The following is an 18,576-nucleotide window of genomic DNA, read 5'->3' as shown; positions in this document are numbered from 1 at the left end:
TGTTGACGAGCGAACCCACCAGCATTTGATTGAATCGGCTTCAATATCTGGGAAGTAGTAGGTGATGATGAGCAGGCAACTTCAGTATCCAACCGTACAGTCCGTATGATTCGGATAATAAAGATGTGATAACCGAGTGCCTGTCGCAGCAAAATCATCCGACTCGCTTCTGAGAACACACTTTAAAGATCCATTTTCGGAGAAACACAAGGTGGAACTGTTGTGGCAGTATAAAGTATTCAAAACTTGGAAGTGACTTATGGTTGGAAGAAATTTGATCAGCTTTATTTTTACTTCCCACAGTGATACTGATACAGACAGATTAAAACAAGTTTACATATCTAAAATGAAAACCAATTCTGACTGCTAAGTCATCTGCTGCTGGTATTGGCCATGGCCAACCCTCCCTACATGGTTTCAACTGCATTCCTTTCCTCCATGTATATGAAATGAACTCTGCTTCTAGGAAGGGATATCCTGCAAGTCCTATTCCACCCCTGGTTGTCATTCAGCTTACAAAAAGATACTCGATCGCCTACAAATCATTCCCAAGCCGTCAAGTCCTATTCCACCCCTGGTTGTCATTCAGCTTACAAAAAGATACTCGATCGCTTACAAATCATTCCCAAGCCGTCGGCAAACTTGACCAGCTTTTAGAAAATGTAATCTAGCATGCAAGTGAATGCATGAATGAAAAAGATGTCATTAAAAGGCCGATGAAAATTCCTTCATCCAAAGGCCACTTTATCATTTCAACTCTTTGCACTTGCAGAAAGAAGCCTCATCCAAAAATTGCCAGAGATAAAGTGTGTTACTATCTGCTAACAAGCCACCCTGATTTGAAGATGACATCTTGCTTGAAATTACGGCCACGAGCTGACGTAGACTCCCCCAGCCGGCGATAACACTGAATCAACAAAAGAACAGAGTGTAAATGTTCAGAACAGGGGGAACTCATTTCTCTCATCGTGTCAGAGTACGTGCTTTAGCTAACAAGATGTGTGCTGAGATAATGCTCCATGGCAAATTCAGCGGTCAGCACTGGCACATCATATGTATGCTTCCCAGTTGGACATGTAGAAACATTGTGTCCATCGATTAAACATGGCAACAGATCAACATTTTTTGAAGGACAACACTGAAGCAGCTAGTTTTACATTCATACATTTTATCTTTGTATCTGTTCAAACAGATGACTTGCAACATTAAAATGTTAGCCATCACATAGGAAAAATGATATGTAGAATGCATTTTAGTCAATTTGATGCACCCTGATATGTAAAAGTTCATTCATTATATGCATATAATTGCATGACCAGTATCTATTGCTAATATCATCTCATCAGCCTGTTTATTTCTTGCAGATTTTTGGACTTTACATACCTTGTAACAGACAACCGAATCATCTGGATACATTGCAAAGAGCTTGGTGCCAAGGCGTGAGCGGCAAGAATCACAGATGCTCTCATCATTTATCTGAACATGCCTTGATCTCTCCTCGAATCTTGCCATCCGTGCATCTAGATTTATTGCACGTGAGAGATTATGAACAATCTAATCAAGCAAGAAGATAAGAGTTATAACTCCCCTGACCAGCTAGCAAGCATAATACAGTTATAAAATGGAATTTAATTAACAAAAATGGGCAAGGTAGATGTGAGTACTATTTGTGGAGACCTTGTGGGAACTAGTGTCTCTTATTATCCCAAAAGTAGATTACAGAAAGGATTGCAAGCTTAGTACTGGATCCCTTCCCTACTGATTAACTGTCAGACAGCTATATACTGCTCCTTCAGGCAGTACAGAGCTGCTACTAACCAGGAAATGAAAAGAAACAAATTGATGCAAATAAAAACTCCCACCAACATCAATGATAGCCAAAGTAGGTTTGGACCTTATCTTTATGACCATGATTGAAAATAATGCAAAGAACCTTCCTAATTGTTCTTTTCATCTTTTTACCACTTCACCGAAAAATTTTAAAAACTTGCAGACTGGCTAGAATCTATGATTGCTTTTTGGCCACCAACAGCAACCTTGTGATTTTGCAAAGTAAATAAAGGTTAGTCTGGTCATTGGTGGGAAGTCCACAAATATATAACTTACTGAATATGCATTATTCTTAAGAATACACAAAATCTTATCAGGTAACATGTTTTCTATTTAATTTGGTTTGACAAAGAAAGTTTTGCTTTTGAACTGAGATAAATAATTATTATCTAAGAGCACAACAACAACATGATACGGATTCTTGTTTATCTTTATCAAGGCAAGTTATGTTAATAGTATATTAAGCAAGTTAAGGTGGTAGACTAGGTCAAAAAGAAAGCAAGTGTACACATTCAACAACAGATATATGAAAACCAGTTCACATGGTCCCAACAAAAATTGACAGACATGAAGAAAGATACAATGTTAAATTAGGTGTACCAAAAGATGTCAACAACAAAAACATGTTCCCAGCACATAAAATACCATCACTTTAGTAAACTAAAACAAGTGACAGAAGAATATACATAACAAATGAAGGATTTTGATAGGCTTAGTAATACACAAAGCTAATGCCGGTCCCAAGCACGGATTAAAAAGATGAAGAGTTGCCTTAGGCCATTGACATCCAGTGGAAAACTATGTCAAATCATGAATATGGATAGGCTTAATAATAAGAATTTCTAATTTCCCAAAATACCTAAAAAGGAATGTCGTAATTGGTATATCCTGGAGACAGCTTATCATAAGGGGATGCATGCATGTATATCACAAACAAAGGGATGGATAAACATCTCTTTTTCAAGCATAATAACAAAAAAGAGCTTTCAGTTGCAAGATTTTCATCACTCACAAGTTTTCTTGGCATAGTATTCCTTTTAAAAGGAATGACTCAAATCAAAAAGTAAATGGCTATCAAGATGCAAAAAAACCTATAGAACCTAACACACAAAGACTGACTAGAAAGGTCTAACCGACGCATGAAGCTCACAGCTGGATATATGAATGTCAGCTATATCCATGATACACAATTTATATTGTACAGACCTCAGTGACCATGACTCAGTCCACTTATATCATTTTTATAGTCTGATATTGTGATATCATCAAACTTTGATCGGTTGATTGCTGATAATATAGCTATCCTAACTGAAAATGTCTGTCTACAGAGGCACATTGCATCAAGCAGATACTGGCATATATTCTGGTTATAGTGCTAAACGGAACTAACTTTTCTGTACTACCACTAGTTAGTCATATCTACCTGCCCTTGGCAATGATGATGCTCTCGAGCTCTTAGCATTCTCAATATTGTATCTGATGCGAGCTGCAGAGGCATCTCAGGTGACAGTTTCTGCAACACCAATGCAAAATACCATAGTCAATTGTTATAAGTTACAAACTAAAGCAGAACCCATGAGTATGTGATAACAAATAACTTCTGCAAATGTTGCATGACATCATAACATTAGGTTGCAGACATTGCTAAATCAAGTAACCTCCAAAGATCAGAGAGCAAAGAATAAGGAGATATATGGTGACATCCATTTAGCAGCTTAGATATTATCAACTCATCTTGACAAACTCTTAATATCTTCAAAATGTAGGCAGAACTTTAGAGTTTTGCTGACACCAACAGTATCTACATTCCAAGGCAGACAATAGCAAGGATTAAAAAAAACGTGAAATTTTTCTTGCCCTGTTTGACTGAGGCAACATTTGCAAAGTAGGGGGCCTTGACTAAAATTTTAAATTTAAGGTGTTCAATTCCTTCATGTAGAAGAAAACCTTGACTTTGGAATATGGCAACAGTTATGTGGGCCCATTTTACATCAGATAGGCATCCCAAACATAAAAAATGAGATAAATATCAAAAACAGAAATACGAAAAAGAAGATAAAAGGTGAAAATTCATAGAAGAACATATGGAATGATGATATAAAGATTAAACATAATGATGCATGAATACAAATGGTAGCAAAATAAGGACTAGAAAATATGTGCACACATCAATTTCTATCAATAATGAATTGGGAAATAACACTGCTCACAACTAATAACTTTAGAATCTTAGTATCACATCAATAACGGATCATGCAACATACTACCCTTGCTAATGTCACAGAAAGATCATTGATAAAAGTACTATAGCAGTATACCTATTGCATTCGAACAATAATAACCACAAAGAGTCATAGTGAAGAGTGTCTTTCCTGTGATTGCACTCCACTAAGTGCATCATGTCCAACAACATATAAATGCGAAGATCCATAACAAAATAGTTTGGACCTCACATATATTAGATGAAAGAGCATTCAATTAATCAGATAAAAAATGAATCCTATACTCAGGTAAAAGATATTCCTTAATTATTAAAATTGTAGAACAAGTTACAGAATTTAATAATAATTACTTGAAAAGATGAAAAGATGACTAACATCATCCTTAGCCAACCACTCAACAATGTGTTAAAAATTGGAGGAAGAATCCTTTGGACACCACTTTTTTCTCTCTTCTTTTCAAGCATGTGGACATATCGTTGCTGGCCAATGAAGTCTAATGCTGAGTAATGATGGTGCATAAAACAGATTTGATCTGGAGTCAATCAAGCCAAGGCTTCTATAAGATCGGGTCTAGAAACTTCTTGCCTCTTGGATGCATGTTTTTAGCCTTTGGACAATCTAGGTAACAGTAGCCTGTTCTTGAAAGGATGTGGAATGAATTCTTGCTTCAAATAAATGTCATACAAGTCATACACGTACTATGATTTGTAGACCAACAAGTCTCCTTTAAGATGGAAAAGCATTGAACCCAATCAGCTAAAGAATCACGGAAACTTTTTTCACTTCTAAACTCACCGTCCATAAGGATTGTTCGTCCAGACTCTCTATGAAGTTCATACTCCATACGACTGGTTCTATGGCAGTTTTTTGGGGTTCAGCAGTTGGTTTTTGACCCCTAAATTACAAAGGGCAACAGAAGAACTGACTTCTTGACTCATTTTTATTCCTAGTTAGGTTACGAGAGTTGGAGCACCAATAACTCGGCATATGCCATCTTGTAATCATCCAAGATTATGATTTGACTATTACTCCCATAACCAAGGTTCGATCAGCCATGCTGGTTGGTCGGCCAACAGTATAGTATGTACCACTCTGTACCAGCATACCAACACACGATATGCTAGGGCATGCCGATGGGGACTCGGGTGATCCGCATCTCGGTCACCCATCGACCGTCAGACCAGTATGTACCGATTCAGGCAGTACAGCAAACCTAGGACAGCAATCAGATCGATCCATTTCAACCCTTTGCAAGGATTGTTTGGCTACAAAAATACAAATTGAGGATCAAATAGCTTCTAAAGCTTGGGATCAATTGGAGCATGTTTTGGCCATCAAATCAACACTTTTGGATCTGCTTAGTGGCAATTCAAAAGAGAAGCAAAAAGAAACTTTGTGAAACATATGACTGCTTATTTAAGTCCAGAAGCATGACTTATTTGAAGTCCAGAAAATTGATTTCTTAGGAATTGATTAATTTCATCAATTTCTCATCGTGAAAGATGTTCAAGTCGTGAAGCTTGATGTAGCAGCATTAGATTTTGACAAAGGCACCATCACTTCTCCACTGCATGCCAAGCAGGAAATAATGACGAAGATCAAGAAAAGTATAGGATGGATTTAGGAGTAAAATTTTGATACAGAATGGATCAGCTTAATTTGTCAGAGTTAATCAATCCAAGGCTACAAAAGTTGGGATCTGAGAGGAAGGCTGGTATATTGAGATGTGTGTTTTCAGCCAGTGGACGAAATGGATGGCGGCAGTTCTGTCATGGAAAGGTAGAGGATAAGTTTGCATCCAACAGGAGCTGTACAAGTACTGTGATCTGGATACCAGCAAGTCTAATTTAAGATGAACATGGACTGGATCACAAACAACTTAAGAGTCACATCCCAAGTCAACAAAGGGGTGTTGATGGCCCCTGTTACATATTAACCTTCAAGAAAGTAGAAGTTGATAAGGCCCAAGGCATTGAAGTGCTAAAATTTTTGGAGTTCAAAAGGAAGTTGCAAGGTAGGTTCATGATTTAGAGATACAAAGTGCACCTGTGTGAGAATCATTGAAAGGATAATCGTAGAAATGAAAAAAAAAAAAAACTTTGTTCACCGATACTAAAGAATAATGATATGTTCTCATCTCCTATGAAGAAACATTGTGATAATTCATACATGTGACTGCTTGAATTTGGCTTGTCATCTGATAAAAATACATACTGTCTAGGTTACAGTGGTAACTACATTTATAGCATGAGAATAACTTCTAAATGCAACAGGAATGAAGAGGCCCTGGACATCCAATTATGAGGTAAAATGATATGTTCTCATCACCTATGAAGAAACATTGTGATAATTCATACATGTGACTGCTTGAATTTGGCTTGTCATCTGATAAAAATACATACTGTCTAGGTTACAGCGGTAACTACATTTATAGCATGAGAATAACTTCTAAATGCAACAGGAATGAAGAGGCCGTTGACGTCCAATTATGAGGTAAAATTTATGTTCAGATGGCCATATAAGCGTAGCAGACTTTAAACTAGCCGAACTGGATATACAATATTATATATTTAAATCAAACAAGGTCAGATAGTTATGTAAGCATCATGGCATATTGAGCCGCAATATATGTCACAAAGAATCTATACTCATCAGATCATCTCACTGTAAGTCTTATATTATTTTATGCAATTGGTTACACCATGAAAGGGATCCTCAAGAGAATTAAAAATATATTTACAAAGATAGTTAGGCAGCTACCCAAATGTCAAAACCTCAAAATGAGGTACCAGTGCAAATATGATAACTGCTGCTCCTAGTAACCGTTGTCTGATTAACGATATATGCTTAGACTTCTGTCCTAATTTGAGATTGCAAACATGTCACTTGTAAAAGAAATTTAAAAGAAGCAAAATCTACTCCTTGAGAATTTTGTGGTCCGTAAAATATTGTCATTTTGGTACCTCTAATACTTGCAAGGGGTCAAGTAATACACCACGATTATGAAGAAGTCGAACTGCAGCTTTAAACATTGGCTCTTTCCCATCTTCTGGATTCAAATACATATCCAGTAACCTTGAGTAAAATGGACAAATAAAAAAGATAAATTCTGGAGTCAGTATGATATTTGAAAATAATTAAGAGCATGACAATAGGTAAATTAATAAAACTTACTCCATATAAGCATCATTTCTACCAATCTCTGCACAATATTGTTCAGCAGCTTCACTATTTTCCAGCTTTCTTAAGCAAGGCACAATCAGAAATGTTTCAGGTGAAGATAGAACAAGCAAGTGATCAATTATGTACAAGAATATAGAAATTCTGAGTCTATGTATCTGATCTTAGTGGTCCATATGCTAACAGGAAAAGTTATTCAAACGATTCTTACATAGCCAGAATCTGTAGCACCATTGTCTCTTGTCCCATCTTCCTGTACAGGATTGCCTGCCATAAACAGCTAATAGTAAGTATGCACTGAATCACATGGTAGACAACTTTTGTGCAAGACATTCCCCCCGGAAGACTAATACATGCAAGTGAAATCAAATGTATTATAGACAATTTCAACAATAACTATTTGCACCTACCACCTAGTACCGATTTTTCTAATAAGAAAGCAGAACTAAAATTCAGAGAAGCTTATTAGCAAGCATGCTAAAGACACAGATGAAATAATCAACATGGATAGAAAAAATTTAAAAATTTAAGTATTGCCTGTTAAGCAAACTAGCGGAGAAGTATCTATGTTATATGCAGCAAAGGAAAGAAAATGCATAATATGGTACTTCAGAACCAATCATGCAAACATTTAAGTACACAAGTCTTCTATAAGTATGTCTATGGAGTGATAGTATGTAAAAGCCAGTGATTTAAAAAGCGCTAGGTGCCAAAAGACATCAAGGTCCAAAAATGCTCGAGGCGCTAGGCGCTCGCCTGAGCGAAGCGAGGCGCTAAAATATAAAAATATATAATATAATTAATATAATTATTTAAATAAAAAATATGCTATGAAATTAAGAAAATCAGGTATAAAATCACAATATCATATTAATAAAAAGTCTCAAAAATTAAAATAATAAAATTTTACATCAAATCTATTGAGTTACGCTGTACACTTGCCATTTATTTTGAAACCTAACAATAATTTTAAATAAATAAAAAATAATAGTATTAAAATCAAAATAATATATTATTAATCTAATAAATAAAAATATTATTATTAGTATATAGTTAGCAGTATACTGTTAATATATTGTTAACAATATAGTGAGAAGACCGAGGCTGCTGAGGCAACAACAGCGGTAGCTAGAGCGAGAGCGACGACGACAGTGGGAGCAGCGAGCAACAGCGGGAGTGGGAGCGGGAGCTGCGTGCGGCAGCGGGAGCGGCGAGTGATAGCGCGAGCGATGACAACAACAGCGAGAAGTCAGCGAGCAGCGATTGTGGTAGCGATGAGTAGCGAAAGTAGCGGCGAGCAGCGATAGTGGCAGCGACACCAGAGAGCAGCGACAACGGAAAAGAAATCTCGGCAGCAAAATCGCGAGTGTTAGGGTTGGGGAAGTCGGGGAAATCGCGAGAGGAAGCCTAATATCGGTGATTTAGTTGGTTCGATTGAACCAACTAAAGCACTGGAGACCGAACCAGACGTAAAACATTGGTTCGGTCGCCTGGTTTAACTCGGGCGCTCGCTCGAAGTGCTCGGTGCCTGGGCTCGAGCGAGCGCCTAGCCTCCTTGAAGCGAGGCGCTTGGACATGAAGCGAGGTGCTCGGGCCTCGCCTCGCCTGAGCGCCTAGGCGAGCACCTAAGCGCCTATTGAAATCGCTGGTAAAAGCACAATAACCATCATTCTAAAAGACAGTCGCTACGGTAGAACATACCTTCCCAAAGATTGACTGGCACAACCCATGTCACTAGTACTCATATCTCAGGTCACACTTACATAAAATTTAGCAATTTAGCAAAATAAATAAATAAATTAGCATTTTAGCTAAATTAGACACACTACCACTAAACAAAAACATGGCCACTGGACATTCTTGCTTGACTTGCAGATAACCAATACAACACTACTTCAAGTAATAACTTTTCAGAGCAATAACATAATAATTCGTGAAGCTAGCATACCAATATTGAAAATGTCAAATATCCTCATGTGATTCTTAACTAAGGAAAAACTTCATTCATATTGCTCACAGAAGATAGTATCCAATTCCCAAAGCATAAGAAAAGCATAGAATAACACAGTTATTCAAGATGGAACCTTAAATATTCAATTAGATAACACCTCCAAATAAAAAAAGCAATTAAAAGTAAATGAACTTTTTCTAGCCATATAAACATTGAATTTGATATCAGCTCCAAAGAAAAAGCAGTTAAAAAGTAAATTAACCTTTTCCAGCCATAATTCTGAGTCTTCTATAACACCAAGTACTTCTTCTGGATCATACAAGTCTGAAGCCTGTAAAAATAACTGCAATCTATCCCTGACCGAATATCCATAGTTCTTTCCAAGTTCAGTGTTGGATATATTCGACTCCTCTTGGTTTCTAGCATCATAATTTTCATAATTGAGGCCAGTTTCAATTGTTTCAATTGCTGTTCTGGCTAAAGAAAGAGCATATAAAGTATGAAATTGGGTGTCATCGCAGTCTTGATCTTCAATCAACCATTGCAGATATCTACACAAAAGTTATCAATCTAAACAATAAGAAAATGAACAAATTGGGCAAATATATGACTGGTACACAATAGTTTTCAGATGAATGTACAAGATAAACATACTAACAATAGACCATGAAATGCAATTAGAGTTGATCATCGTAGAAAAATCAAGGATATAAGATAGGCCAGATTACTTTAAGCAAAAGAAGACATGGTTTATTTCCAAGTTGTGATTAAATTTCAAATTTAGATTATTTTAGAAGTTCTACCATCTTCAACTTTCCAGCGAAAGTAGGTACTTGATTAGGTCAAATATTAATAAACGACTATTTAAAAAAAGGCAAACATTTTTGAGATGGATGCCAGACCCCACATCATAGGCCAAGAGGACTGACAAGATTATCCTAAACCATAGATGAAACCATTTAGTTTATCAAAGCCTAAAGCCCACAAAGGGAAATATGGGAGAAATAGCAGGTGGTATATGAACCTATTCTGCAGTATGGTTAAGAAAATGGATAAATATAACCAAGCCATATGGTTCAGTACTAATCCTTCGTCAGACTAAAACCACCAAAACATACATACCGGTCTGACTGCTATTTGAAACCTTGGTTGGAGGCGTCTTGTCTCCATTGTTAGATCAAGGCAATATAACACGAAGAAGGTCAGGTTGCTTGGGTGGTGAAGGCAGCAAGTTCCTTTGGCTGCATGAGTTTAGAGGGAGAGGGGGGGTGAAGGGACACCGTCAAAGAGACAAAGATATGCCACACTATTTTTAATCCAACTTTTCAAATACAAGCATTAATGCCTTCACTGTCACATCAATTTAAAGGCTCATACATAATTGAATATGGTCATTGGATCAAAACATTGATAAATATCCAATTCTGACTAGACTAAATCAGGTTAGATGTAACTAACTCATTGACAGCCCTACTCCATGTTATATATGTAGAGTACTAGAATCTATGATCTCATGTGTGGTTCACCATTCACATAACAGTTATTATGTGTCAGCATAGCAATTTATGTTCCTCTTAGTAGCTACTTTCTAATGTTAGAACACACTGTCCATGATAATCATAATATATCACTTAAATTGCTAAGGGAATATAGATGTATCCCATAAATTCATCATTTGACTATCACCTATTATTAGTCAGTCATATAGATATAAATGCATATATCTTTGCTTGCACTATATTGTACATTATATTAAAGGCTTTAATATAAACCATAGATATGCCTGCATATGCATTCACATAGCATATAAGTGCTATTTGACCACTTGCACGTGACAATTGCCTCTTAGAACATTGTCAATCCTTGCTGCTTTGACTAATTTTACTTAACTCCACAGGTTCAACAATTTGGGTGCCCCCAATGGAAAAAAAAAGATTCACCCCACAATCCAAATAGGTCAATGCAGGCCGACTCTGATCCTCAACCTGTCAGTAATCTCAAAATCCAGACCTGTAGCCTGAACCCAATCCTGGACATACAAGCCATGCTACATTTATTAAAATATTGATGTTGGCATCCTGATTAATGAAGAACAGCTACTAGGATGAGTTAGAATTACTTGGAAGTGAACTTCAAACAACTTGAAAAAAAGAACAACCAACGGACAATATTTAAAGTTTACTAACAGCTCCATACTAATAAACATTTACACTCAAGTATCATAATAAAAGCTCTTTATTTACTGTTTCAATTTAAACAAACCAGGAGCAGCCCAATCATACCTCTGATGGATCTCGACCTTTCTTGGATCAACAGATGAAAGAACTTTTTCTGCAGACATTGTCACTGGTTAGTGCACTAACATGATAGAATCATTGCTGCTCTTGGATCCATAAAGTTATCAAAACAACCAAAATTATATATATAGAGTTGAGCTAGAATTCTATGGAAGATCCTAAGCATGATCAAGTCCCATTAAGCATGATCTCCATTAAATACATTTAGAAATTAAGTTCAAGTTCACATGAGAAAAAGCGATATCCACATGTTCATATTAAAATACTCTTTCTTTAAATGATTGATATGCATATGTTCATAGCAAAAGACTCTTCTATGCATGATTAAATCAGAAGCTTGGTCATAACAACAGAAACACATTGTCTCATCCAGAACCAGAAGTACAAAGTACTATAAAATATAAATAACATAAGTATAATGCTCTAATTCTGCTAACTTCACTTCTTTTATTTCTAATAGATGTTAACAAAGTACTATAAAATATAAATAACGAACTTGTTTCCAAGATTACTAGTGGACATCCAAACAAAAACAGTTTATTTGTTGAAACATAGTAATTACCAGGAGAAAGCTGATAAGTCCTTTTCTCTGATGTTAAAACTTGAATTGCAAGATTCTGGTCAACATCTGCAATCTAAGATTAAAAAAACCCGAATAACTTGTTAACAAAGAAACATTTAAGGTATAATAATCTAACTAGTAAATATGCACAATCTCTGATATAACAGACCCATTCAAGATGTTCCAGTACAAGATCTTGATCAGAAGATTCTTGGAGTAGCTTTGAAGCTTCATTAGCAGCACTTTGTTGACCAGAACTTAAATCTGTACAAGAATTTAGAGAATCACATTCATCGGAGCTTGCAGGGTTTTTCCATAACCCGGTCGAATAATTTTTGGCCAACATACGCCAGATAGTGAGAGCTTTTGAGCACATCCCTTTACTGGCATACAAGAATGCTAGTGTCCTTAAATGCCTTGAATCATCTAACAGTGTTTCCAATTCCTCCTGCAATGGTAAAAGCAGAAGCAAGGTCATCCTTCAAACACCTCTCTGACAAAGTACCCAATCAGATTTTAGTCCATGGGTGAACCAGGTTACGCTGATTCATAACAAAGTCAAATAGTGCATGGTCTAGATATGTCCATACTCAATTCTGTCTGTGCATCTAGATTCTGCACTCAGTTCCATTGCGTAGCTGACCTCAAGATATCACTATAACTGTATTAAATTGAGCTGTCGAAAAAATACATACCACAATGCAGTAGTTCTGCGATGAAGCAAGTTTCTCCATGTCATCGACAAGATTGAGTGCTCTATAGAGGTACATCAGAAGAGTATCTACACCCTCCTTCACTGGAGGGTTTAAATCCCAATCCCGAGAAACACATAGATACCTAGATTATACAGAACATTATTTGCTTCAAGACATATTAAAACCTCAGGGTAGATCATGAGTAGACATCATATAAATGAAGATAAAGTGTGCATCAAGATTTGAAAACAATGGACTACCACTAGCATTCATTAAAAAATACCTGATGATATTTTTAATTGCTAACTCCAAGAGATCAGCTTTGCTGGGTGGATTTAAAAGAAACACCTCATCAGTAGCAGTGTCTACACCTGCTTTCTTTAAGAACATAGCTCTCTGGATAGCCATCAGTCCATCATCAATTACTTGCTCAAGAGGTACTGGAGGAGGATGCAGCCCCCAGTACCGGTTCCTTGGTACCTGGAACATGCAGGGACAAACATTTACCTCTGACAATGTGCACAATATATGAAATATATATTGAAGAAACAGACTAAGTGATATCTATGAGGGACCCAAAAAAAAATCTTATCAGTTGATGGATAAACTGCACCTTCCACATTGTGTTAGCAACAATGACAAAAAGGTGATAGAAGCATTTTAATAAAACATATGCAGCTTGGTCATTCAGGGGGAAAAAGCAACAATATTTGTCATGAGTAACAAAGCAACACAAGCCTATCACGGAATTATGTTTCTCATTACCACATACATTAATGTGAAAGTAGTGTTACCTGGAGTTTGGTGTTCAATCTGATGCTATCAATTAAAACTATTCAAGATTAGGAATTGATTAATTTTAACAATTTCAACAAAATCTTATGTCAGAGGCCCTATTCAAGTTACTGTCCAAATCAATCCCAACACAAGAACCATCCTTGCACACATTACCACATACATTGTAAAAGTAGTGTTACCTGGAGTTTTGTGTTCAATCTGATAAAACATGGTGGAAAAATGTAAAACATTGTATAACATATCAATTTCCAATAATATGGACAACTAATTGCTTTGTTGATTAGTTGGGTAAAGAAATGTCCCGAGTCCCGACTATTCAAGATAAAAATGGTTATATACTTTCTTGCTATCAATTAAAACTATCCAAGATTAGGAATTGATTAATTTTAACAATTTCAACAAAAGCTTATGTCAAAGGCCCGATTCAAGTTATTGTCCAAATCAATCCCAACACAAGAACCATCCTTACAAGAAGAGCATATCAAGTATTATAAAAGGGCATAAATTATTTTTCCAAACAATTCTGGGTGATATTTGGACACTAAAATATTAGTTTCTAAGTACAACTTAACTAGCTATCAAAATGCTTTGGTTAAATTTTCTATTATATATTTTAAAAACAATTAACAATGTATACCATTTAGGTTATTGAGATTTCATGTGCACCAATCTACCAAAAGTTACATTTTCGTTGGCACATAAATATTATATATAAATGACAGTGCAGAAAATGCTTTACCCCTAAAAGAGGTGAGACTAAATATTAAACACTCAATAACCAGATGTCAGATAATTGACCTTAACATGCATGAAGACTCACCCTATAAGTGTCAAATATCATCTTTCTAATTTTTCATATGCTAGCACCTCCATTTCACCTACTTGCCACCTTGGCGAATTTGCAAAACTATGTCAAAGAAAAAACTATATATGCTATTAGACCTAAGGTAATTCTCCAAAAATCATTAGCCTAAAATTCACTGGAGATTTACAATAATCAGCACATTAGTATACTGTTACAACTTGCAGCAGCTTCTGGAACCAAGAAAAGTTTCAATCCAAAGACTTGTTTAGACTCGGCCATAAAATGAAGAATAAACTTCTTTTCACAAGAAAAGCAAGTATGGCTGTGCTTCCAAATAAAAATAAAAACAGTACAAAGTAGACTTAAACACCATATTTCTGTTCCCTTCCAAAGGAAACACAACTATAATAGAAATTAAAGAAAAGGAGCGGGAAAGGTCAGGGGAAGCTATAGACCATTCATTTAGTTGCAGTACAGAAAAATAATATCCATTAATAGATTGAACCATATTAATGTCTTTGAAGAAGTTTGATAGAAGATATGAGGAAGTGATTATGGAAAAATAAACAAAATAAAAATACCAGATGCGACCAGCGATTTGGGTCCCGCATAATGAATGGGAATATCTCAGGTGGCTGCATGGTCTCTGAGAGCAAGAAATGATTGATTGCCTCTTCAAAATGCAAATCAAAAAGCAACAAGAAGCCTACTTGTGCATGCACAAAGGAAAGCAGTTCCTTTGTCATTTCTTCTTCAGACTCAAACTCCTCCAACAAACAGACAGCTTCTTTAAGTTTCTTCTTTCTCAATAAATGCTTAATCTGTTCTTCGGCAGGCAATCTATGAAAACAAATGGCCTGAGAAAAGAGAATAAAATGTTGCTATCACATGACCTAGAGATTTCAGACAATTCATCAGAAAGAAAAACACAGTACTTTATCCAAGCAACTCGATATTTATCATGCCTAGTATTCTTTATAAATAATTTCAAATAAGCAGAAGACCTGTTTGGGGGTGGAGTTAGTTGATGCTTAATTAAGCAAACAGCAATGATAAGGACTACAGCATGCCCAATTCAGCACAATTAGAAGCTCAATATCATGAAGACAAATTTTATTGAGATGTAAAGACAAAAAGCAACAAGGGAAATTCATTTGAAAAAAAAATTAAAGTTTGAATTATAAAGAGAGGCCCCACATCACCATTATCTCCACATAGTGTAAGAATCTGAAACTTAACAAGTTCCTTTCATTAATTTGTTTGCCACAAAATATCGTTGTCAAATAGGTCCAATCAACAAGTCAATAAAGCCCATTAGGATCTAAGCTAAGATATATAGTTTGACAATTTCTCTAAAATACTGTGATCTTATTGAAAGAACAGTATCTGTTTGTGAAGATCCCAAGTAGCCAAGAGTAGTTTTCATTAAGTACTTTGGACCTTGGTCAATACTGTCATTCTTTTGGTTCTTTCATCAACTAGTCATTCTCTTCTACATGCTTCAGTGTATTTCATCTTGTTTATAAGAACACATTTACTAAACATTTTAAGCTATCCTTCTTTTATTGAATTCCAACAGTAGCTAAACAAAATGCATTGGAATTTGAAGTTTTGAACCTATAAATTTGTTGAGATCTAAAAACAGTCTGATGCAACATGAATTCAATATCTAAATTGTAGCATCTATCTTTACAGGCAAGAAGAAGCAGACCCCCGAAAATATATATACATATATAGACACACCACTCCCACAAAACAAAAGGGAACTTTTTGCTGTTCTACCATAAGGATCCCCCAGGAAGCACAAAGGAAAGATAACCCACCCCCCAAAATATTGAAACCTATTATCCAATCAATAGAAAATAACTAATAAATTTTCTTATGATAAGACAATTTTGTCACATGCTACATGAAATTGTGTATTCATAGGTCATCAGATATTCACAGATTTTTATGTCACTGTTCACCAATTGACTTTGTAAACAAAACCTCGTGGCGGTTTATGACTGTTTGCTCATTTCATTTTACAAAATCATGCGACGTGATAGCCTACAATCTGGAGAGTCAACTTGGTTTATAAAGCTGGTGAACATCCAGTAAGATGATTTCAAATTTTTAACATCACATGCAGAAAAAACCCTCCTTGTTTAAGGTATTTTAATTGTATCTTCTCCCATCTGAGCTCAATATTTATGCCACTGCCAAATCTTCTTAACAGCAGAAGGAATTTTCTGGTTCCACACTTGGATAGTGCTGGAGAACTATATTAAGTCTTTCCCTTCCTTAGCCTACTTTTTCTTTATATTGAGTTATAAATATAGTATAGATGTGCCTCTCCTGTTTTCAGATTTTTTTCACAGCAGGAAAAGTAACCTTACTCTATTTTAAATTATTAGAGAACTTTATATGAAAAAGAAAACAAATAATTTGTTTAACAAAAAATCTATATCATCTTATTTTGTTATTTTCTCTATCTACAGTCTTTTTATCTTAATTTTCTTTTGTACCCTATATCTGTAGCCACTAACATCTACTATTTCAACAAGAATCTAATACAGATGCTGGAAGGGAATAATATTAACTCTAGCTAATTCTCATTTTTCCTTTCTTGAATAATGTTTGGAAAAGAACAATGAAGTGTCCACCAATACAGAGCTACATTGGGAGATTTTGTAGGTCTGGACAACCACTATCCAAGATAAGCACAAGTATGGGAAGAAACAAAATTAAAAGTATATACAGGAAATACACCCAACAATAAAACAAGAAACTATTATAAGAAAGCATCATCCTTTATCCCTGTTGCAAAAAATCTCATGGCATCAAATAGAAACTTCAATATAAATATATGATTATGAAACTTACCTACCTTATAAGGTGTTGCAACCACAATAACCTCTCCTTTACCCTGATCATCACTTGCCACAATGCACTGACCAATGCCTCCCTTTGCATATGATACTGACTGCACACAAGTACCACTCTTCCGTCTGAATAAATCCATCCTACCATGCTTTGCAACAATCACATAGGAAGGCATCTCCGTGATGGAGTCCGGTGCATATTGAAAGATCAAACTCCCGCCAACAGGCTGCCCAGAGGCATTGACAACCACGCCAACATTGTCAACCAACAGCAGAACCTCCTTACTTCCCCATAAAGATTTCAGCCGAGGTGGCCCCGAAGATTCTGGAAGCATAAACAGTGGGGTGCTTATCCCATTAGTAGTAGAGAATAGTGTGTAACCATCTGAAGTTCCAAGAACAATGGAATTCCCCAACCATGCCATTGCACTGACGCCATCAATGTCCTGAATCTCCTTAAGATGTACTGAAACACCACGGCTGTCAGAATCTACATCAATGCTTCCAGGCACGAGGAGCTCCATCAGAACCAATTTTCTCGCTCCTGCAGCCGCAATAAAGCAGCTATTGCCTCCCCTCTGAGACTCGGTAATCCTGGGACCTATTCCGTTCGCCCTGATACTCCCTCCCAATTTCTGAAAAAACTTCTGACTTGGGCTCAAGATCTCGGCTTTGGATACCCCATCTCCCAAGGGTCCCAAACTCATCGCCTCGGAACATGGAATCCTCCTTGCAATCGCCGTCACATCCTTGAGAAAACTCAATTTCCGCGCAGGCTGCAACAAGTGCAAATCCAGCAAGAACACGGACCCATCTGAGAGCACGAGGACCCTCCCGATCTCAGAGAGAACGTGAATCGATTCGATCTGACGAACGCCGATCGTCGCCGATCGTAGAAATTCCGCAGCACCTTTGGCGGAACCAACGCTGGTTCCATACGACGGGGCTCCCCGGGTCGAAGGGGGATCCAAGGAGGCCAAGATGATGTTTCCGCCGCCGGTGCCGATGTAGACAAGGGTTTTGGAATCAGAGGCGGCGAAGACGCAGAGGGACCGGATCGCGAGGGGAGCCGCAGAGGTTAGCCCGGCGGACTTGGCGGGATCGAACTCGGCGAAGGCCTCGAGGACCAACCGATCCTTGGCTCGGAGGGGCTCCATCGGGAGGGGCAAAAGCTAGGGTTTGGAGGGGACCGTCATCGGAATGGCGAATTAGGTTTGCAAATGTCAGATCACTGCGGGAGTGGGGAGACAGATGAGATTTTTAGGGTTTCGCTTCGTCGTCTTCCTCGAGTAGAAGACCGGTAGGTTTGTTTCTCAACGACAACACAGACGAAGAATTGGACTTTTTTTTCCTTTTACCAAATGACTTCTCT

The 18,576-nt window shown here is 36.8% G+C and overlaps 1 protein-coding gene across 3 annotated transcripts; it reads right to left on the bottom strand.

The window, feature by feature from the left end:
• Nucleotides 1-263: 263 nt before the first annotated feature.
• On the bottom strand, nucleotides 264-18,565 carry LOC135612610 (vacuolar sorting protein 3-like). Of its 3 annotated transcripts, none has more exons than XR_010487016.1 (14): nucleotides 17,210-18,565; nucleotides 14,922-15,197; nucleotides 13,021-13,217; nucleotides 12,738-12,879; nucleotides 12,212-12,490; nucleotides 12,043-12,115; nucleotides 11,466-11,514; nucleotides 9,446-9,734; nucleotides 7,444-7,499; nucleotides 7,227-7,295; nucleotides 7,016-7,127; nucleotides 3,254-3,343; nucleotides 1,384-1,520; nucleotides 264-907 (listed from the first exon to the last, which is right to left on the bottom strand). XR_010487016.1 is itself a non-coding variant. In XM_065109093.1 (14 exons), the coding sequence occupies exons 1-14, from the start codon at nucleotides 18,359-18,361 to the stop codon at nucleotides 815-817; spliced, it is 3,048 nt and encodes a 1,015-aa protein (XP_064965165.1). In that variant the 5' UTR covers nucleotides 18,362-18,564; the 3' UTR covers nucleotides 264-814. The 3 variants fall into 3 exon arrangements, 2 of the variants coding, with proteins under 2 accessions (XP_064965165.1, XP_064965166.1); XM_065109093.1 differs by having other exon boundaries at nucleotides 1,384-1,554; nucleotides 17,210-18,564; XM_065109094.1 differs by lacking the exons at nucleotides 264-907; nucleotides 1,384-1,520; nucleotides 3,254-3,343 and having other exon boundaries at nucleotides 7,227-7,291.
• Nucleotides 18,566-18,576: the final 11 nt, after the last annotated feature.

This window comes from Musa acuminata, chromosome BXJ2-5, assembly GCF_036884655.1.
Source record: "Musa acuminata AAA Group cultivar baxijiao chromosome BXJ2-5, Cavendish_Baxijiao_AAA, whole genome shotgun sequence".
NCBI classification, from domain to species: domain Eukaryota; kingdom Viridiplantae; phylum Streptophyta; class Magnoliopsida; order Zingiberales; family Musaceae; genus Musa; species Musa acuminata.
This window is presented reverse-complemented; position numbering and strand designations above follow the sequence as displayed.